A 22899-nucleotide genomic window follows, 5' to 3' on the forward strand; every position below is an offset into this window, starting at 1 on the left:
GGTCATGATCTCAGGGTCCTGCGATCGAGTCCCGCATCGGGCTCTCTGCTCAGCGGGGAGCCTGCTTCCTCCTCTTTCTCTGCCTCTCTGCCTACTTGTGATCTCTCTCTCTGTCAAATAAACAAATAAAATCTTAAAAAAAAAAAAAAGTAAAAGATTTTATTTATTTATTTGAGAGACAGCAATCGAGCTTGAGAGAGCACAAGCAGGGGGAGGGGCAGGCAGAGGGAGAAGCAGACTCCCCGCTGAGCGGGCAGCCCCATGTGAGACTCCATCCCGGGACTCTGGGATCATGACCTGAGCCGAAGGCAGACAATTAAGCAACGGAGCCACCCAGGTGCCCCTCTTTTTCTTTTTGAACACAGGTTTCAAAATACATTTATAAGTTGAGGTATAATTTATCCACAGGAAAATGCACAATTGTGGAGTTCAGTGACTTTTGGTAAATGCGTCCATGTCTGTGTGACCACCGCCCTCATTAAGATACAGAACGTTTCTAACAAGTCAGTGCACAATGCCTCTGCCCGCCTTTGCAGACAACCTGCCCCTCACCCCCACTCCAGGCCATGGTTCCTCCTCACCAGAGCTCCACTGTGTCAACTAGGGCTTCCTAGAACTTCTCCCAGGCAGAGCCAACCCGTCTGGCAGGCACGTGAGGCTTCTTCATGATGAACGGACAGCTTCCTGCCGCCTGTGGGACTTCTACTGCTCAACCCTTCCCACCTTCTCCATGGTCACAGGGCTCACGTGACATCATCACTCCCACCTGCGTCCTTATTTCAGCAAACTTCACCACAGGCACTTGAACCAGACTCTCAAGGCTGCTGGCCCTGGTTCTACTTCCTCTACAGTCTTTCTCCTACGGTGCTGTCCACACAGGTCTCTTTCCTCCCTCCATGTCCTGCAGCACTTGTGTCCAGACCAAAGAATGCCCGCCCTCTGTTTTCTTGGCTTCACGGGCGACCCCTCCATAAGAATGTGAGCGCCCAGAGTCCCTCCATGCTCTGTTCTTGGTTGGGTCCTCTACAGTGCCCACAGCAGTGCTGGGAAACGGACAGCCTACCCTAAGCGCCTTCGTGATTCGATGGAAAGTCGCCAGAGTTCTGTTGTGACTGACTGGCAAGGCAAAGAACAACATTAAATGTTAAACTAGTCCTCATTCGCTGGGACCAGAGGGAATGTGTCCCCTCTATTGCCAGAAAATGTTTTTCGGATGGTGCGGAAACTCTGGCTGCTCTGGAATGGCCCATAAACAATGGTCTGCACTCGATCAGGGCCCGTGGTCGTCAGAGAGCATGCGCAGAATGAGACGTGCACCAGCCCAGGGCCGCTGTGTTCAAGTCAAACACAGGAAAGGTGCAGCGGAGAAAACCAAAATAAAGAGGACAACCAGATCTAAAGGTCTTGACCCTGGTTGCACTCTAGAACCAACAAACCTGGGAGTGGGGCTTTTAAAAATACAGATACAATGAACTCTCCGTAGGGGGCCCAAGTGTTAGTACTTTTAAAAAGCTCCTGAAGATTTTCTTATGTGCAGCCAGGATTGAGAACCACTGAATTATTTCACAGATACAAAACGTGACAGCTGAGGGGCGCCTGGCATGCTCAGTGGTAGAGCATGTAACCCTTATCTCGGGGTGGTGAGTTTGAGCCCCATGTTGGGCCTAGAGCTTCCTTAATAAAAACCTGACTGTTGAAAACAGGAGTTTAGGGCGCCTGGGTGGCTCAGTTGGTTAAGCGACTGCCTTCGGCTCAGGTCATGATCCTGGAGTCCCAGGATCGAGTCCCGCCCGCATCAGGCTCCCTGCTCCGCGGGGAGTCTGCTTCTCCCTCTGACCTTCTCCCCCGACCTTCTCCCCTCTCACGCTCTCCCTCACTGTCTCTCAAATAAATAAATAAAATCTTAAAAAAAAAAGAAAAGAAAACAGAGGAGTTTAGACATCCCTCTGGTTTCAGTCCATCAACTTGGACCATGTGAATTTTTAGGAATTACTGGAGTTTAGTTAATAGGCCTGGACCGTTAAGGGTAGAAGTCCACAACTACCACCAGTAAATGCTACCCCAACGATGTTCGTAAAGCTACAGGAGTGACCACAAAACACGTGCCGAATTCCGGCACTCTGGCCTAGCAGCTCAAAGCCCCCTCCAGGTGGCCGTGGTTCCCACAGGCACTGCTGGGGAGCTCAAGAGCAGGGGACAGGGCAGCTGCCCTTCACGGTCTTTACTTATAATGACCTCATTTCACAAGTTAACCGTATCAGTGAAAACTGAAAGACAATGAGTCACAGAAATATCAGGGCTCTGGAAGATAAGAGCACCTCGAAGCATTAATTCGAAAGTACATGCAGCATTTAATATATGGGTAATTATGCTATCCAAGGCAAACTATAAGGAAAAATACATCAGTTTGTTAAAGTGAAAACTCTATGTTCCTGACTTTAAAATATTTAGAATGTAACATTCAGAAATGTTAAAAGCAAACTATTTTATAAGAAAAAGACTTCAATGAAAAACAGAGCTGGAGGAGCTTGGTTTTTTGTTTGTTTGTTTGTTTAAACAAGATTATCCTCTTCAATTTCCTCCGGTATATTGCACTGTGTATCTCTATTGTTAGAAAATTGATTTTAAAAAGTAAAACAGGTTTTAGAACTGGCTCTGTTCACAAATCCCAACTCTTCTGCCGTGCCAACCCATACTTTTATTTATAATGTCAAGTGCTTTCTTAAAACACACCCATGAACACTGTGGCCAGCTCTTAAACACGTTATCTTGTCAAAATTTCAGCTGAACATTCTGATTTTTAAAGAACATGGAGCTTGCTTGTCAAGAAGCAGGCCTGAAATTTCTGAGTCATTACGGAGGCCATGCAGTCATTTAGGTATTTTCCCCAAGTAATGCTACGAAGTCAAAGGGATCTGAATACATGCAGTTCTTGCATAAAGAAAAGGGCTTGGGCATCAATGCATCCTTTTCAGCGTACATATTGGTTTGGGGAACAGACATTAGAGATTATTCCTGAAGGATCACCTGCTTTTTGGTACACATTACTTCTATGAGAAGGTGTGCATCTTTGATGGAGGAGAAAGTGCAATCCCATTCTGGTTCAAGGTTCAACATTCAGAACTCTGCCTCAAGGCCAATGTATATGGCCACCAGGACAGTCAAACTGATCTGGAGAGCTTCAAGGGTCAGGGCTGCAGGTTAATAATTTCTAGGGCCATTTTAATATTTTCCCAGGAACGTTCCAGACAGCTATCATGGGTGTATCTGAAAGTGGGTCCTTAGAAATTAAAATGCTAGAGTGCATGAAGAATCAGCTTCTCCTTCACTACAACCCACCCACGCTTAATTACAAACCATCCCAGGGCCTGACCCAGAAAAGCCACATTGACAGGCTGCATTAACTAAAGTTAGGTTAAGCATGGGTGTGCTTCAAGAGACAGCTAAAGACCTTATCTCTTCCCCGATCTCAGAGCACCTGACTGCAGCTGAACTCTGGGAACACTTTCTCTTTGCACACTATCTGGTGGCTCACACATACTGCTATAGTCAATCACTTATATTGCTGGTATATATGTCTTGGATTGGTCCAACCGGATTGCAAGTTCTTCAAGGCACAGACCCCCTTACCTATCTGATGCAGTACCCCACTTTGCAGAGTTCACAGTCAACGCATAGCTATCAACTAACCTGAACAGAGAAGGGGACAGAGCAGACTGTAAATATCTTTACTGAGGGGCGCCTGGGTGGCTCAGCAGATTAACCGTCTGACCCTTGGTTTCAGCTCAGGTCATGATCTCAGGGTCCTGAGACAGAGCCCCGCATCGGGCTTGGTGCTTAGCGCAAAGTCTGCTCCCCCCTCTCTCTCTGCTCCTCCCCTCGCTCCTACTCTCTCACTCTCTCTCATAAACAAATCTTTAAGAAAAATATCTTTACTAAGATATGGATGACTAGCTGCTTGGAGGAAGAATAAACAGCTTTGGCCACTGCCCAATATCAACAAATTCACTTCATCCTTAATGATCAAACATGCAAGAACTCACTCAGTTCTCAAAAACTACCAATCTGTATGCTTTAGCCAGAAATGAACCACATAGTTTAGGATTCAGAATATATGTAAAAGTAAACCTGCATTTTTTTCTGGAGCTGCATGGCCATGTCACCAACACCCACTAAAAACAATAAAGCATCAGTTTAAAAGAGAAGATTTTCACATGTGTGTCCGTGGACGGGTTCACGAAGGTGGTGGACAGATTTCAAGCCCTTGTAAAAGATTTTCCTTTGGGTGGGGGTACTCTTCTCCAAGGTTTGTAACAGATGCTCCAGATCTGCAATTTCAATTTTTCTGAGTGCCAGCTATCTCTTTGGAGAATCTGATGAAAAGTGTTCGATTTCTTCACTGTTCACAAAGCAAAACTGTTCACAAAGCAACGGTTCCCAGATCAAGAGGCCTTGCTCTAAGGTGGTTTATTGCGATAATACTTCTGTGAAACAGGGCCTGCGTGTACCTACTTGGTGGCAGTGGTGATGGTGGGTGGCAGCAGAAAACCCATGAATTTGAGAAAAACACGCTCTCAGCTGAATCTTGGAAAAGAGCTACTTTTAGAGAATAATTCTGCTTTAAGGGCTCCAAGCAAGAAATATGGAATCCAACCTTCTCATGACACAAGAGGACATGGCAGCCCCGCCATTTCCTCTCTCAACCGATGCTGCAAGTTCCTGAACCACTTCCGGGTCAGCAGGCCCTCCTCTCCATCAGCCCATTATATACTGCTGGGTTTCAGAAGCATTTTGTCCAGATTATAAGATGCTCTTATAGCATTTATTTAAGAAATTGTGATTAAAAAAACCTCCAAGTCCTTGGACAAGTAAATGGTATATTATTTGAGCTAAGAGAAAACTCACTAGGAATGGTATTTCTATAACGACTTCATTTCCCTGCTTGTGCTTTGGCTCTGTCTACAAAATTAGATCTCTGTCTACAAAATTGCTTTCACAGTTATGGGAATGACTTCAAGTTCACACTTTTTTTTTTTTTTAATAAACCCAAGATAATCAAGGGTGCAAATATGGAAGCTGATTTAAAAAGCAGTTCTTCTGAGTATAAGAGATTAATTTTCTACAAACTGTGGCAGACAGTGAAATTATACTGTTTTAGATAGTTTTGTTTGTGTTTGCTCAAAGACAGTTAAATAGTTTGGGAGTATTTGTAAGTGTAAGTCATTCATTTACGATTTTCTCTCTCCAGAGGGAAAAAGGAAAAAAAAGAAAAAGAAATAAATATTAACTTACTCCTCAAACCAAAACAATCCGACTGATTTACAGATAGAATTAACATTTTTTTCCTAAGGTTTGTGTGAGAACAGAAACTTATTTCCTCTTAATTCTGTAATTCCATAAAAGAAAATATTAAGTACAGGAAACTTATCACCACAAGGAATCAAAAAGTGCTTTATGGATATCTGCACCCTGATGTTTGTTGCAGCAGTACCAACGATAGCCAAATTACAGAAGCAGCCCAAGTGTCCCTTGACCAATGAATGAATAAAGAAGACGTGTATGTATATCCTCTGGGATATTACTCAGCCACAAAAAGAATGAAATCTTGCCATTTGTAACAACATGGCTGGAGCTAGAGTGTATGATGCTAAGTGAAATAAGTCAGTCACAGAAACACAAATACTGTATGACCTTACTCACATGTGGAATTTAAGAAACAAAACAAATGAACAAAGAAAACAAGAGACAGACAAAAACCAGACTCTTAAATATAGAAAACCAATGGTTACCAGAGAGGAGGTGGTGGTGTGTGTGTGGGTGAAATATGTGACAGAAATTAAAAATACACTGAGCCTGAGTAATGTACAGAACCTAAAACTAAAATAACACTGTATGTTAACCATACTGGAATTAAAATTTTAAAAAAGAAACACTGAGGGAAAAAAAAGTACAGACTATCTTTGGTCATCAACAAATTCAGCTGTGTCAAAATGATGACAAGGTCTCTTGAATCCCAGAACAATGTTTGTGACCTTTTATATGAAAAATACATAGATAGAACATGCAAGATTCAACTTTTGTTAAAAAAAAATTACATCTCTAAAATACAGAGAAACACACACACTTGTACCCACTAAACACACAAGGGGTTGTTCCAAGAGAGCACGAGGGGGTCTCTGACTCTTTAAGCTCTTGGAACCATTGATTGGTTATAAGCACATATCCCAGTTATGATTTTAAGAAATTGAAGGGGGGTGTTAGGCATTATGGTGCTACAAAAAAGAATGCTCTTATGCCCGTGAAAAAGGGACATCTTGGGGAGCCCAGGGGCTCAGTCAGTTAAGCTTCTGATTTTTTTTTAAAGTACAGTTCACACCTAGCGTGGGGCCTGGCGTGTACAGAGCCTGAGCTCACGACCTTGAGGTCAAGACCTGAGCTGAGATCAAGAGTCAGATGCTTAACTGACTGAGCCACCCAGGCATCCCAAGTGTGGAGCCCATGTGAAAAAAAAATTTAAAAAGGGATGCCCTTAAACATCCAATCTAGAAAAACTGAGAAGTCTCTGGATTGCGCACAAATGCATAATTCAATTTAGGCTTTGTTTTTAGCTTTTATACAGACTCTGAATGACTCAGAATTGAACATTTATTCTACTTCTTTTGTGTTTTCCCATTTGTACTGATTTCTTTATCCTGATAAAAGTCTTAGTTGGGGAGGCATAATAAATGAGGGGAAAAGGGGACAGCCAGAATAATGAAGATAAACATTTGGATGAAAAACAAGAGACCATTTGCGCAATTTTTGCTTGGCCATTTGTTCTGTACCTACATTTCCCTTTCTGGAAGTAGTAAAAACAGTGACAACAATGGCAGCCGGCATTCACTGAGCATCTACACCGTGGTTGCAGACTACTACAAATGCTCTACTCACAGCGACCCATTAAATGTTCACTTCGACCCCAGGAAGGAAACAAAGACATCTTGTCCTAGGGACACTGAAAGAACCTGAACCCAGGTCTGGCTTCAGAGCCCAAACCTAGCTTAAAAAAAAAAAAAAAAATTCAGTACCAGATTCCTGTAAGTGATCACTTATATGCTCTTTGGTGACGTCAAACTCCAATTCCACATAATTTCATTTGGGGGAGAAAATGTCTACGCTGTACATGCCTTTTGGCACAGAAACGTATTCTAGACTGGGTGTGAACAATATTCTGCATCGTTTGGACCCCGCAGTAAGCCCCAGGGCATCCTGACATACTTTCCCTCTTCATAGTGTTGAAAATCTGCACCATATCAAGCTTCTTCAGTTTTCGGTCCATAGAGCAAACACTAACGAAAGCAAACACCAAGTAACAAAAGTTTAATGCTTTGCCCTCATCTAACTCCTTCTGCGTTAGGACATTAGAATACAAATGTGATGCGATGACAGAAAAACTTTAAAATTGTGCTCTGAGAGGGAGCGGCCACCGTGACCACAGAAGTGCTATTAAAAATATTTATACTTCTGGGGTGCCTGGTTGGTTCAGTCAATTAAGCATCCGCCTTCTCAGGTCATGGTCTCAGAGTCCCGGGACTGAGCCCCGCATTGGGCTCCCTGCTCAGCGGGAAGCCTGCTTTTCCCTCTGCCCCTCACCCTACTCATGCTCTCAACTCTCTCCCTCTCTCAAATAAATAAATAAAATCTTTAAAAAAAATATTTCTACTTCTGTTCGAATGCTGCAGGTCTCCTCCATCTTACCTGATTAATTAAGTGTTCATTTGCAGGGTCAGATTTAAACAGGGATGTCTGCAATGTCATTGGGACTGGAAAGGGGCCAAAAAGCACTATCATACAGCCAGACAAAACCTTCCCCCTGTTCCTGACGCTCAGGGTGTCAGGCAGACGACCGCAAGGGTACAGCTAAATATTTTTGGCAGGAATGTGAAACGGAAACCCCAGTTTGGGGAGGAGGGAGGAAGCTGGCAGGAGAATGTTCTTAGAATGGATGTCCCACTGTACCAACTGTGTCTGGGGATATTTAAGAGTTTTATTTTGACTTCACATCTGACCTCAGAATTTTTAAAAAGAAGTGGAAACAGACCTATGATTACTTAAGCCTTTGCTTCAGTCCACATGTAATTTTTATCCTTTTTACTCTAAAATGACCCCTCTGTACACTTAACTAGACTGAACTCTAAAAGGCAGAAACCCCATCCATTCACAGTCATCGTCATGGTTGGTTTTTTCTTCTACAATAAACTATCTGTCCCACAGCACGCGGACTAAAAACTAATATGAATTCGGGTTTGGAAGTGGACATGTGGGAAGACAGAAAAAGAATCAATTTCAGTCTGTTTTAACCACTCCCCTTTTGACTGTAAAGGAAAACAAGGAATGTAAAAATGTGTCAATGGTTTACTCACGATTCAGTCCATACCGGACATTTTCACAACCAATTAAATTCAGTGTGCACTCATCAAATCACTGGAAGCGTTTACCTGAATTCATTTTACCTGCAGCACCTGGTCAGAGCGGAGCGCGTGTTTTGGTAGCTTCCCAAACCTCAACTACACTTTAGCTTGCCAACCTAAGAAGCCCCACAGGACACACTACTAGCGACACCACCAAGGACAACAAAGGGCTCTCCTGACATCTCACGGGATGGGTGCCCTTCGAATCCCCACTTTAAAAGTGAAGCGTAAAGAAGGGTGATGTTTCCTCTCCAGGTCATACTGGTTCGAGAGCAGGAGAGCGGGGAACAGAGCCCTGTCCGAGGAGGACACGAGGACCGCTAGAGACACGTGAAAGGGAAGGCATGTTAACGAGGCTTGCAGGGAAATATTATAGGTCATAAAATCTTCCAGGGTAATTTCTCAGTTAGTTTCAGTTTAAGGAAAAGTGGTGGTGAGCGGGAATTGCAGTGAGGAAAGGATGAGAAAGACAACACCTTAAGCACCTGTCACAATCGACCCTTCTCTGGAGAAGGTCCCTTCTCTGGCTCCAGAGGCCCTTATCAAAGAGGCCTTTCCGGACCGCCCCCCGCATCTCCAGTCGCCACCACCCCCGACCATCAACACTCACTTTCCTTGTAACTGGAGTTCTTTTCCACAGGGCACGAGTCACCCCCTGACATACAGTGTCCTCAACCGGAATGTAAGCACCGCGAGGACAGAAGCCTATACCCGTGCTTGGAAGACAGCAGCAACAGAATCGTTATTTGCTCAATTAATAAATGAATTCATGCAATCTCTCTGCCTCCATCAAGGTTTTAATTAAGAACACTTCATGCCCATTATTTTTACTGAGCACGTACTGGTCACTATGGTCACAAACACCGTGGGACCTGTGGCCGCTGTCCTGCGTAAAATGAGTAAATGCGTAACTAGAAGACATCGTAGCAAACCAGCAGCCCCGGAAGGCAGCCCCTAGGCCAGCCAGCCTGAGCCTGCTTTTCCGCTCCTAGCCACAGTCCTCCGCCCGAGCCCCGTGAAACCCTCAGACAACGGCAATCAGCAGAGCTCCTGGCGGGTTGTGATTCTTGGTGTTCATTCTACCACGACCATTCTGAGCCTTCCTCCGGGTTCCAAAAAATGATTCGAGCGGGTCACAAAATCCACAACCCCTTGAAGTACATCATCCCCACCCTTCCTCATCCCCAGGTTCCCCGGAACGCCACCTACCTGTGACTTGACCCAGACTCATTTTTGGCAGCTCCGAGTTCCTCAGCTCCTCCGTGCTGGCCGACTTCATGACGGAGTTGATGGAGGACAGCGTGCTGATGAGCTGCGAGTTCAGAGAGCCGATCTGTGAGTGCGGCTCCCCGAAAGCTTCCGCCAGTTCACTGTAGTTCTCAGCCAGCAACTTCTGCTGCTCCGCCAGCAACTTCTGGACGCGCTCGATGTAGTGATCCAAGCCGCTCATCGTTCCAGAAGGAGCCTGGGGCTGGGGGTCCTCTGCGGACTCTCCAACAGGCTCATCCCCAACACCTACACTCCTCCTGCTGGCTGCCAGCCCCAGCGTCAACTGGGGAGGACCACAAGCTATGGTCCTCATCTTGAGACCAACCAGGTAATTGTCCTGAATATTTATCTGCCCCACGCCTGACTCTTTGGTCTTCACAGCCGACGGCTTGTCGAACCCGGAGCTGCCGGAGAGCACCGTCCCCACTCCAACGGACCGCATCTTGGCGGAGGAGTTGACATCCTTAACACGGCCTTCTCCGATGGCCACGGTCCGCGTCTCCACGGTCTGAGTGCTGGTCTGCTTGTCCAAAGTGCTGAGGGAGGTGTTGGTGCAGGAGTCCACAAGGGTGGCCATCTCGGTGTTGGTGGACTGGTCCACCTGCTCCCAGACCGTACCGGTGTGCCGGCTTGTGGTCGCAGGCACCGCCATGACAGCGGCCTCCACCTGGGGCACAGCCTCCGTGCTCAAGCCCCGGGATGTGCACTCCTTCGGGGGACGGACGGTCACGTCAACGGAGCAATCTCCGCAGCCGATCGATCGCACCTCCTTGAGATGCAGGTTGGTCTTGAGGAGCGAGAGGTCGTTCACAGACTCCTCCGTGTTGCTGCCTGTTTCGCAGACGCTGATCTCCACACCCACGCTCTGGTCACTGGTCTCCACCGACCTCCCTGCACCTTGGTCCCGCGTCTCCACCCGTTCCTTGACGACCCACCGATGCATGGGCAGCTCCGGCCCCGCGGCTCTGGTCTCACAAGTGGGCTGGCAGGAGACCGCCACGCTGCACGTCTGCACGGAGGTCCCGACGCCCGCATCGGCCACGTCCACGTGCCGGCCAACCGTCTGGTCCCTCGTGGGCACCACGGCCTCCACCATCTTGCTGCACACACGCGGCTGGGCCGTCACCGCCTTGTCCACCTTCTTCCTCGAGCCGGCGGCCTGCAGCTCCTGCTTGAGTTTCGTCATCTCGCGGTCATGGGTGGTTTCTCTGAGCTGGACTTCCAGGCGGTAGATCTTCTCCTTCAGGGCCTCTATGGTCTGCTGCTGCAGCTCAATTTCTTTGTCGGCCTCCGTGGTCACCCCCAGCATGGCCTCTGTCACGCCGACCCCGCAGCTCCTCGTCTCCGCGACGGTCCCCACGGCGGCGTCCCGACAGGCCCCGGGGCCCCTGCGGTACACGACCACGTGGTCCATGCGCTCGTCAGCTCCCACGGCCACGGAGCGGCTCTCGCCGCCCTCCCGGGGCCCCGGGGACGCCTCGCCGCCGCTGTCCCGGATCTTCTGCTCCAGGGCGCGCATGTCCGCCGCGAGCTGCCGGAACTCCCGGATGCTGTGCGCGCTCTGCTCCACGCCCGCCATCTCCTCCTCGTCGTCTATGTACAGCTCCCCGCCGCCCCGCCGGGCCCGGGACAGCTCCTCCAGCTGCGACGCGTTCCCAGCACTGTAGGACCGCGGCCTCACGCCACCGCTGTCATTCTGCGCTGGAGCTCTCTGGTTTTTCAGCTGCGAGGCCAACTGCCGCTTCTCCTCTTGTAGGACCGAGATCTTGACCTGGAGCACAGGGATGGTTCGCACCTGCTCCTCGAGCTCCTTCAGGCGTTTCAGGGCGATGGCCATCTGCTCGCGGATGTGCTGCAGGTGCACGGGGCTCACGTTGGTCACGGGAGTGGAGATCCCTGAGCTCAGGGGGCTGTGGCGGACGGAGCTCCCCATGGATGATGTGGTGGCAGCAGCTGGGACATAGCCACCGTAGTCCCCGTTGCCTTGGTATCCGTTCTGAAGTGGGTGCACGGCGGGATTGTGGTTTCCAGAACCCATGAAGGAGGACAGTGAGCCCGTGGAGCCCAGGCCTCCAAAACTGGCCAGCCTGGGCCTGCGGAACTCACCAGGCGCCACCTGCATGGTGACTCTCTCCTGTTCCAGTCTTCTCCGGGTCTCCATCAGGGTCTTGGTGACATGAAGGTTGTGCTTTGGGAGCTGTGGTGAGGGTGGAGGCAGCTGCCAACTCTCCGGGACGGTCAGAAAAGTGGGCGAGGTCTCCAGAGGGGCAGAGGGCCTTGGGGTTGGTGTCGATGTCACTTGGCTTCTGGCGAGGAGGAAGTGGGGGCACTGCTTGTTGTCATCACTGTTGGAGGAGGAGAGGGATTCAGTGGAAGTCCACACACCCTGCTGGCCGGGCGCGGCGCTGCTGTCCGGGCATGGCACAGATGGCTTCCGCCTCTTCTGGATGTTCAGTTTCTTGATGGTGTTTCCTTTCTGTATGTCATCCACGTACTTGAGGAAATCTAAGTCTAGCTGATAACCGTAGGGGGTCTCCACAAAATAAGGATCTTTCTGTTCCTTGTCATGATTTCCATTCAGAACACCCTCTGCTTTCCCTAGGAGAGCGAGAAGAGAATATTATAATGCCATATAATATACTTGTTTATAAAAGCTACTATTGGGGGGTGCTTGGGTGCCTCAGTCATTAAGCGTCTGCCTTTGGCTCAGGTCATGATCCCGGGGTCTTGGGATTGAGTCCCGTATCAGGCTCCCTGCTCCGTGAGAAGCCTGCTTCTCCCTCTCCCACTCCCCCTCCTTGTGTTCCCTCTCTCGCTGTGTCTCTCTGTCAAATAAATAAATAAATAAAAGCTTTAATAAAACCAAACCACTAGTATTTGTGTATGGAGCAGTGTAGCAGACCACTATGACTTAGGAGTTGACAGACGTCTTTCTGTTCTAATCCTGGATCTACAACTTAACAGCTGGGTGAATAAGTTAATAAACCCCTTGGGACTTCAGTTCCTCCCTGAGTAAAAATGGAAATACAAGTATTTACCTCATAAGGTTGTTAGAAGAATGTAATGAGACAGTGGTTTTTAAAGAGCCAAGCATATATTAAGTCCTCACTAAACACTTTATTTTTGAAAAGAATGTATTGGAAAGACTTGAACGCATTTTGAGGGGGATCATCTCTTTTGTTGCCTACAATCTGCTGAAGTCTAGAGAGCAGTCCTTAAGATTCTTATTTTTATAAAGTGAACACTGAGGCACCAAAAGTGCTAAGTTGGAAGAATGGACGAAATCAGCACAGATCCAGGAAAACTGGGACAGGAGTCCTCACAGCAATCACTCTTAGGCAGGCTTTGCAGCCTTTCTGAAGGGTGGCCAAGGGCAGCCCTGGTGCCCGACCACCTCCAGAAGATCATAGTTTGCCTTGAGCCAGCCCTCGCTGAGAGAGCCAGGACCCAGGGGCCGATGGCTGACGCAGGAACACAGTCAGAGAACAGACTTCAACTCTGTTTTGTGTCTTCCCTTTTAAAACCACCACTGCCACCAAAACCTTGCCCCAGTTCCTCCTCTTTGACTTCTTTTGGACATACCATTCCATACTCCAGGAATACCTCATTTTGCATTTTAACATATCCAAACAGATGCAAAAGAGAATGAAAATAAAAGCAAACCTATACTCCACACACTGTATCCCTGGGGCATTCAGTAAGTGCTACTTCTGGCTAAACCAAACATTTAGAAAAGGAAACCAAGAACTTTTTCAAGGCACAGACCTTGCTAGTGACCTGAGCTGTGCATTTCAAGTTGAAAAGCAAGGCCATTTTTGTTTGTTTAAATTATAGGATTAAGTAATGTGTTTTCCTCAAAATCATCATAACAAGCTCTGCATTCTTTGAGCTATGGAAAGTACCCAAAAGCAATGGGTGAAAATGCAAGCCATTTGTACCCCTGCTCCTACCCTGGGTAAAAAAACCCACCCGACTGTCCTCAAGACCTTCCAGCACTGTGGGTTTCCTGCCTGCCCTTCCCAGTCCAAACCCTGCTGAGCATTTCCACCTGATAGTGTGAATTCTCTGAGTGAACCTTTCGCCTCCCACTTGCCCTCTTTCCTCTGAAAAGTTGGAAAGAAAAGTACAAAAAGACTGCCAGGCAACAGAGTTGTGTATTCTTTGTGCCCTGATTTAAAACAATATTAAACTGTTCTCGCTGTCCGCACCCCAGGCCCTCGATTTCATTTCTAAAACATTGGAAAGAGAATTCTACTGGAACCAGGTGCTCAGCCTTAATCACTTTCTCACCTAAGTAAGGGGGAGCTGATGCTGAGCCGGCACCTGGAAACTTGGGCTCATGCTACCAGAACGAGTCTCTCCTTCCCTCTTTCTTGCCTTTTTAAACTCCGCACGGACAACGCGCTCACTCCAAATATGCAGCCCGACCTGTTTCCAGGGCTGTCTGAATTCCACAAGCAAAGAGAAGCTGCGGGCTCGGGTGTCAAGCGAAAGCAGGCGGATCTGACGGACAGGAGCCAGGAGCCGGCAGCCGGCGATTCTAAAATTGGGCTGTGGCTCCTCCAGGCCACAGGGTGCTCAGCCCAGGGACCAGCCCCTTCCCCGCCCCACGCTGCGCTCCGCTGGCAGGCGGCCACCCACCCCCTCGCCAGCGCCTGCTGCGCTCCACCCCCCGCCGGGCACCTCCGGGGGAGGGGGGCGCCCGCTGCGCTGTGCTCCCCACCGGCCGGGTCGCAGCCGGCCGCACACCCACCGGCGCCCGAATACCCCCCTCCGCGGGGGCGCCCGCTGCGCTCCGCTCCCCACCGGCCTGATGGCCGCCGGCAGCTCAGCCCTCCTCCCGGGCGCCCACCGATCCCGTCGGTAGCTCATCCCCATCCCGGGCGCCCGCAGGGCTCCGCTCCCCGCGGCCCAGACCTCCCGCCGGCAGCCCGGCGCCTGCCCCACCGGCCGGCCCGCTCCCAGCTCGGTGCCCGCCGCAGCGCCCCCCGCCCCGCCGCCCGCTCACCCGCCGGCTCGCACTGGGCCCGGCCCTGCCTCGGACGCCCTCCGTCGGTCTTCACCCCATAAGGAAAGGAGGTTCAACGTTCGTGCACACTTCGCCGGGCCACGCGCGAACACCATAGGCCCAGGTCTCACCAATGAAGTCTCCCTGCGGCTCCGGGGACACCACCCCCGGCCCACTCAGCGGCTCGGCGTTCCCCGCTCTCTTAATGGAAACAGGAAGCCGGGATCTGGCGAAAACCTGTGCTCTTCGGGCCGGTGGCGGCCAGGCGCACACATGCAGCCGGCGGCTTGAACACCTCCACACAGAGGCTCTGTGTCCGCGGTACCCGTCACTTCCAAAGCAGAGTGTGTGTGCTCCCGCCCTCGGTCACCTGAGGAAGTTCAGGCACAATAGGGCCACTGTCCCCAGCAGGTTCTCCAAGGGCCCCGCAGTCCCCGCTGGTCCGGGGGCGCTGCGGGAACGCTTCCAGGCCCTTGGCTCCTCACCAGCCACAAGCAGTTACGCGGTAAGTCTTAATCCCAACCAAGCCTTTGCCCTTGCTACGAAGTTCTTTGAAACACCACACCTTTTCCCGGCTACTAAAGTATTCCATACTTATGTTAATTAAGAAAAAAAAAATCACCTCCAGGCCACTTAACGAATGAAAAAAGTCACTCAGCTCTCACCCCTTAGGAGAAATATCAATATTTTGGTATAACCCCAAGATTTTCCTGTGTATTTCTTAACATAGTTATTTTACCCATTTTCAGTAGAAAAGGTTAATTTTTGTTTTATCTATTTCTCTTCAAAATGCTTTTTTTTTTTTTTTAATGCACAACCTGAGGTCAGGATTTAGAACACAACAAAGCACATCACATTTTTCAGTGAAACTTAACTGGCCGCCGGCCCATCTTTAGTTTAATTTGTGAAGTTCACAAAAGGCATAGGTCATGCTGAATTATCCCCCAAACGAACTCTGGACTTCTACATCTGGGACTCAGGAAAGGTTAGAATTTAACCATGTTGGGCTTGACGATTTCCTAATACTACTTAAATCAGACTATCCTAAGGAGACAGGATCCGAATTCTATCCCCAGCACCTAAAAAAAGCAACCTGGGTTTCTCAAGGTGTCATTTCTGCAATCAACTGTCCACTGTATGTTCTACAATTAAGTGAAGACACCCAGTGTCATTTTTACCTCCTGCTTTCTGGGGTACCTTCATGTACAGTAACACAAATAAGGCATTTTATGAGGCTCTGATGGATTTCCCAACTTCTCCACTTGTGTAGGTCTTCTCTCTGTGCTTGATTAAGGATGTTAAGAGCAACAAAATTAATTTTTAATATTTCCTTCACAGCTCTCCCTTTCCAATCATACACATCACTTAATAAGATGTGGGGGGAACTATGTAGATGTTTAAGCATGTTTCCTGAAGGAATAACTGAATATACAGTAGTATATAATGAATTTTTAAGAACATCTTAATATTCTGTAGGCAGAAGTTGCTTGTTCTGTATTGTCTGTAAAAGACAACTTTTACATGAAGCTGTTTCAGTGGTTATCTTCAGGTTGTGGAATCATGGATGGTTTTTATGTTGTTTCTTATATTTTATACATTTTTACAACACATGGTTATCTTTTAAAAAATATTTATAAGATTATAAGAAGTTACCGGAAAGTAAGGGAAAATGTATTGAAATAAACTCCAAGAAAGTTTGTTCAGGAGGGAGATGTATGGGGCAGCCATGGAAAAGACACCCCGATGTTCCTCTGTATGTATGATCCCATCTTGGAAACTAACAGGACTCCTGGTTTAGTTGGGCACATAAAAAGACTATATTTCCCTGGCCTCTTTTACTGTTAGTATGCCATAGGCAGAAACATCATAAAGCAACCCCCCAGAACCTCCCGTCCGAAGACACAGGAATAGTTCTCTGGCCTCCTTTCTTCTTTGTCACGTCCTCCATCCTGCTGCCTGGAATGCAGATGTGACGACTAGAACACTAGCTCCCTCACTGGACTGTGAGTTCACACATAGGGATGGAAGGACAATGTGCTAGAAAAATCCTGGATCTCTAAGAGCTCTGCAGATCAGAGCTACTATACTACACCTGGGAAGCCACCTCTATAGATCTATGTGAAAGCAAGAGAAACAAACTATTCTGTGTGTTGTGTCTCTGTTACTTGGATCTACACTGAATTCTAATGGATACGGCAATCTCTCCTCCGCGTCTCCCCTCCCCCACAAAAAATTAAGACCAGATCTTGAAAAGAAGAATAACATTAAATGATTAACTGGGGAGATGTTACAATAAAATTTTTTTATTACAGAAATTTTTATTAATTCAAGAATAATCAGGAAAGAATAAAAACAACACTTCTTAAAAAAAACTCTAAGTGGGTTATAAAGAGACTCTTAACTGCCTGAAACCTTTTTTTTTTTTTGGACTAACAGGGTTATGCCTGTTTATATATAGCCAAGAACCACTGGCTTTGTCTGCAAATGGAATCCTGAAAGTAACAGCTTCCAACAAAATATTCTGGAATCACAGGGCTGTCCCCTGGGGTTTACAAGAATTTTCTGAATGTCTGGAAATCCAGTGGTGGAGACTGCTCCTGGCACAGCCTCTGCCTTCATTATATAGCATTTATTAAAAGCTTAATTGGGTGCAGAAAATGGTCCTATTCAGTGGAAAGAGTAGGAGGAAGGATTATAAGAAATAAAAGGAGGTATAGTCTGCTGGGAAATAGACGCCAAACACCCTAAACATAACATTAATTGAGATCAGTTACAAAGGCATATTATCGACGAGAACAATATGATTATATGTGAATAATTAATCAAAAGAGAATGGTGTTAACCGAGAGCTGAGTTTTTAAGGGAAGGCAAGTGATGACAGAATAAAAGGGCCAAGGCCCAGGGCAGAGACTGCTGGTACGGTCCGAGGACAGACGAGCTCAGAAGAGCTGGCGGGTGGCTGAGTACGAAAGAGGCCACCAGACTCAGGTCCCAGACCAGGGGGATCTGGTCCACTTACAGTCACCCTGTGGGGCACACCCAGCCCCACGCTAGAGGCTAAAAAGGCCTTCACTCAGACTGTCTTGACACTGTGTGTGGACTGGACCAAGGTAGGCCAAGAGAGTAAATTCAAGGGGACCAATGAGAATGTTATCATCCTCAAGTGTGACACGAGGACCAACCAAATAAAAAATTTATTTGTACATTCGACTCATAATTAATATTGATAAAGAAAAACAGTCTTTAGTAATAATATCCATCCATCCATCCGTCCACCCGTCCATCCATCTATCCATCCATCCATATGTCTGTCCATCCATCCATTCGTCCGTCCATCCGTCCATCCATTTATCTGCTGTTACTATTTACTAGGCTCTGTCCTAAGAGCAGGGACACAGTGTGAACAAGAGATAAGGTCCCCACTTTCATAAGACTCACAGTCTAGTGGGCAGCAGGGCGCATGGGGATAAAACCCAAGTAAAATACGAGGCAAAATGAAACAAAGAGGTGGAAATCACCAGAATTTATCCTGTTGCATCAACATAAGGAGACGGGCCACTAACAGGAGGTGCGTGGCTTCTTGGGCTGACACCATCTCTGAGCTGACCTACTTCCTACACACCAACGGTATCAGAGACCCTCTTCCCGCTTCTCTCTCATGACCCACTTTCTACGGTCTGCAGTTTGGGGTAACCAAACACCAAATGAAAACAACACTAAGTAGAGACAATGTCCCAAGTGCAGAGCAAATTCTCTTGTGTTCAGAGAGAAGGTGAAATCAACAAACTGATGGTAATTCTACTCTTCATTTATATATTTACCACCTATAAAACTTAAGAGCTCTGTGAAAGGGGCCCAATTTATGGCCTCAAGAAAAATTTAAAATTTCCTTGCAGTTTATCTGCATTAGCAAAGTGAAATGGAGATAGGGATGTCTCGAAAATAACTTTTTTTTTTTAAATTTTTTATTTATTTGACAGAGAGAGAGAGAGAGAGGTCACAAGGAGGCAGAGCAGGCAGAGAGAGAGAGAGGGGGAAACAGGCTCCCTGCCAAAGAGAGAGCCCGATGTGGGGCTCGATCCCATGACCCTGAGATCATGACCTGAGCGCAAGGCAGAGGCTTAACCCACTGAGCCACCCAGGCGCCCCTAACTTTTTTTTGAGAGAGAGCGCGCGTGTGCAAGCGGGGGAGGAACAGAAGGAGAGAGAATCTCGAGCAGGCTCCGCCCTCAGCTCAGAGCCCCATGGGGGGACTCATCCTCAAGCCCGAGACCAGGACCTAAGCTGAAATCAAGAGCTGAATGCTCAACCGACTGAGCCACCCAGGTGCCCAACTTCTTTCTTTCTTTTAAGAAAGTACTATGCCCAGCATGGGGCTTGAACTCAAGACCCTGAGATCAAGAGTCGCGGGCCCTACTGAATGAGCCAGCCAGGTGCCCCCAAATAATTTCAGGTTAATCTTCACTTCTCAAGGAAATAAAACTTACTCTCCAAACAACACTCGGTTTGAGCAGACAAAAAAAAAATACACTCCCTGGGAGGTGGGAGATGAGGCTAGATGGTAGTAAATTAGTCACAAGGTTAGCCTAGTGGTGGTGGTTCTCCACAGGGGGTGATTTTTGCCCCACGAGGGACATACGGCAATATCTGGACACCTTTTTGGTCGTCACCACGGGAAGGGGGTGCTAGTGGCATCTCGTGGAGGGAGGCCAGGGTTGCTGCTGAACACCCCACAGTGGGCAGACAGCCCTGCCCTCCTCAATGGCGGATTATCTGTCCAGAACGTCTGCTGTGCTCAGGCAGAGACGGCCTGTGCCAAGGACAGGGAGCAGAGTCAAAACTTGCCGTAGAGCGATCGAGAACTTGGATCACAGAAATCACAGTTTCCATGCCCCCACTTCTCAGGGGGATCATAACATCCTGCTCCAGGGACAGGGTAAAAAAAAAAAAATGCCACTTTTGAGGAAGAAAACGCTAAACACTTTTCTACACAGGCTGCCCCACTGAGGCAGTCTTTAGTCTGAGCAAAACCCACTAGAGGGTTCTGGACTACTACGTCCTGGTGGACTTTTCAACGGACAAAACTTTGATATTAACTACTTTATCTACGCATGAGCATCCAATGACTTCTGGTCTCGCTGCTGTGCTCTACAGGCCCGATTACTGGCTGAGTGACGGCACCATGAGAAATAATTACACCCGTGGGCCACAACTTCCATGCTTTTAATGTCTTTTTCTTCACCAGGTGCTCCCCTGAACTGTTGAAACTGAACAACTCTGCTGGTTCCCATAACCGCACCGTCTCCACTCCCATGGTGCATGAAGGCTTTGCCCCAAGAGCTGAGTCAGTCCCCGAGAAGCACATAATTATCACGGATTCCCATATTTAAAAGCAGCAGAGTTGCAAGCCTCCCGTTGTTAGAAGCAGTGGAAAAGACTCCACACGAGCTCGGGCGGAGAGGCAGGAAAGCAAACCAGAGGATGAGAGAGAGAGAGAAGTTCCCACGAAGTTAATTACTCAAAGTATGAGAGCAACTGAGTTAGCAAATCAACTTTTCTAGGCTCGAATGAGTGGGACAAAGAAAACAGTGAAGTGGGATAGATCCTTCCAGACAGGTTTAACAGGAAAGTTCTGCGGATGGAACTGTTAGCACTATGACCTTCAGACCCAAGGACCTTCCCAGTACGCAATCCACGAGCAACCCTGTTTGGTGCAGAACACACAAAATGGAGGAGGACAAGGTAAGCGTTCCTCATTCCGCTTTAAAATGACGTAGGACAGATGAGATTTCCTCCTGCTCTTCCATTACCGAACAGTTCCTTTCCCACCCGCTCGTGGCCCCTCCCAGTTAGCACACCCGCCCGTCCATTCGCGCACACAGTGAGCACCTACTAGGTGTCAGAGCCTTTGCCCATAGCCACTAACCTGCACGCCATCCCCACACCTTACACCGTCTCCCACCACTACCCCTTTCCATACTGGCTCCAGAATATGACACCCCACAAAAAGCATGCTGATCTAGGGAAGGTGCAATGACCCGACTGAAAGAAGGATTTTATTCTTTTATCCAGGAAATATTTATTAAGTACCTACTGTGTGCCAAACCCGGCTAGGGGCTGCTCAGCAAATCAGACAGAGAGCCTGTAGGTGAACGTGCAAAGTACAGGAGGGGACAGACAAGGGGGTGCAGAAAGGAAGAGCCTGCGGCGAGAAGTGAGGTGAACGTCAAGCCCAGGGAGCAAGCTGGACAGAGGGGGCGCGGGTGGGGGGGTATGGATCGCGCTGGGACGGGGCTGGATTGGAGGAGGGTGCTGGGAACCGGGCAGGGTGTATGCTTGCAGGGGAGAACGCGATGGGAGAAGCTCTTAGGTAAAGAAAATGCATACACCCAACCTGCCCTGTTTACACACTGAACAGAGGACTGTGCCCCGAGTGTGGCAGACAGGCGACCACACCCCAGCCAGGCAGGGCCTTGGGAGTCCTGTTCTTGGCTCCTAAGTGCACTGAGAAGCTATCAAAGGATTCTAAATAAGGGAGTGAAGTGATCAGATCTGCACTTAAAAAAAAAGATTTTATTTATTTATTTGACAGAAAGATAAAAAGAGAGCACAAGAAGGCAGAGGGGCAGGTAGAGGGAGAGGGAGAAGCAGGCTCCCCGCTAAGCATGGAGCCTGACACAGGGCTCCATCCCAGAACCCTGGGATCATGACCTGAGCTGAAGATAGCTGATCAACCGACTGAGCCACCCAGGCGCCCCAGATCTGCATTTTTAATAGGATTGCTCTAGCTAGATGCTGGAGTATGTATGGACTGAGAGTCCCTTCAGCACCCTTCAATAGCTTTCCATGGATTGCTCCAAGTCCCCATAAATGTTTCTCCTGGTGTCACAAATCCTTTGCACGGAGTTGAGTTTTAAAACAACTCGATGCTAAGTGCCAGCCATAAAACCACCAGAACTTAGAATCTGCATTTGGGATGACCTATGGCCTACTGGGAAGGCTTGACAAGCTCAGCTCCTCTGGGCTGGGCTGGGGACCAGGATCAGCTCTCGGGACTTGTCCTTGGGGGCTCTCTCCATGACTTCATTGTGCTGTCAAAAAAGAAAATATTTTTCTTTAAACCAGTGGATGACTCACTGCAGAGAAAAATGATAGGATTTCCTTTTCTGAAGGTCATTAAAACATGATAAATCTAATCCGGGAGGGACACATGTGGCATGGGTGAGGGTCTGACTTAGCGCTCTGGGATGCAGAGGACAAATGGGCCCTGTACTTGAAACTCTAGGAGGGGAACCGCAGAGACTGAATACGTCTGTGAAGCAGGAACATTGTCCCTGACAGCCAACAAGTGTGTCTGCACAGGAGGGAAGGCCAGCAGGCATGTTACTACCCCCGACGGCTCCCACCCCAGCCCATACTCTCCCCACACCTTTCCAGGTGCTGATTTAGCTGATGTGAAGGCTAAAGGTAGAGGGTCGGGTCTGGGAGAACCCAAGCAGTACACGCTAAAATCCAAGTCTTCCACTCACTAAGCTGGTTTCTGACAAGCTCCGTTTCAGGTCAGTCTGTCCCCAGAGTCACCTGTCAGAGTCAGCCTGCCTGACAAGGATCTCGCTGCAGGTGGCCCCGAGGGCCTGAGGTGCAGACAACATAGAGAACTCAGAGAACACGTGCTTGCCCATGAGTTATTCTCAAATGTCAGCACACCTCAGATCAGCTGTTTAAAGACGGGGTCAGGGTGCCTGGGTAGCTCAGTCGGTTAAGAACCCAACTCCGGGTTTCGGTTCAGGTCATGACCTCAGGGTCGAGAGATCGAGCCCTGTCTTGGGCTCAGCGCTCAGTGGGGAGTCTGCTTGAGGATTGTCTCTCTCCCTCTGCCCTACCCCTAGCTCACTCTCATGCATTCTCTCTCTAAAATGAATAAAAATTTTAAAAAGATTTTATTTATTTGAGAGTGAGAATGAGGCAGAGAGAGAGAGACAGAGAGCCGGAGTGGGGAGAAAGAAGCAGACTCCGGGCTGAGCAGGGAGACTGCTTTGGGGCTCGATCCTAGGACCTTGAGATCAGGACCCGTCTGAGCTGCCCAGACGTCCCAATAAATAAATCTTTAAAAAAAAGTGGGGCGCCTGGGTGGCTCAGTGGGTTAAGCCTCTGCCTTCGGCTCAGGTCATG

General features: G+C 48.3%; 1 protein-coding gene across 3 annotated transcripts in view; it reads right to left on the reverse strand.

The window, feature by feature from the left end:
- KANK1 (KN motif and ankyrin repeat domains 1) overlaps positions 1–22899 on the reverse strand; it is a 55434-nt gene that overhangs the window by 16413 nt on the left and 16122 nt on the right. For all 3 annotated transcript variants that reach the window (XM_032866557.1, XM_032866556.1, XM_032866559.1), the window contains exon 2: positions 9660–12317. In XM_032866557.1, the coding sequence (XP_032722448.1) occupies positions 9660–12317 (2658 nt within the window). The remainder of the gene's footprint in view (positions 1–9659; positions 12318–22899) is intronic.

This window comes from Lontra canadensis, unplaced genomic scaffold, assembly GCF_010015895.1.
Source record: "Lontra canadensis isolate GAN:19392208 unplaced genomic scaffold, GSC_riverotter_1.0 scaffold31, whole genome shotgun sequence".
Classification (NCBI taxonomy): domain Eukaryota; kingdom Metazoa; phylum Chordata; class Mammalia; order Carnivora; family Mustelidae; genus Lontra; species Lontra canadensis.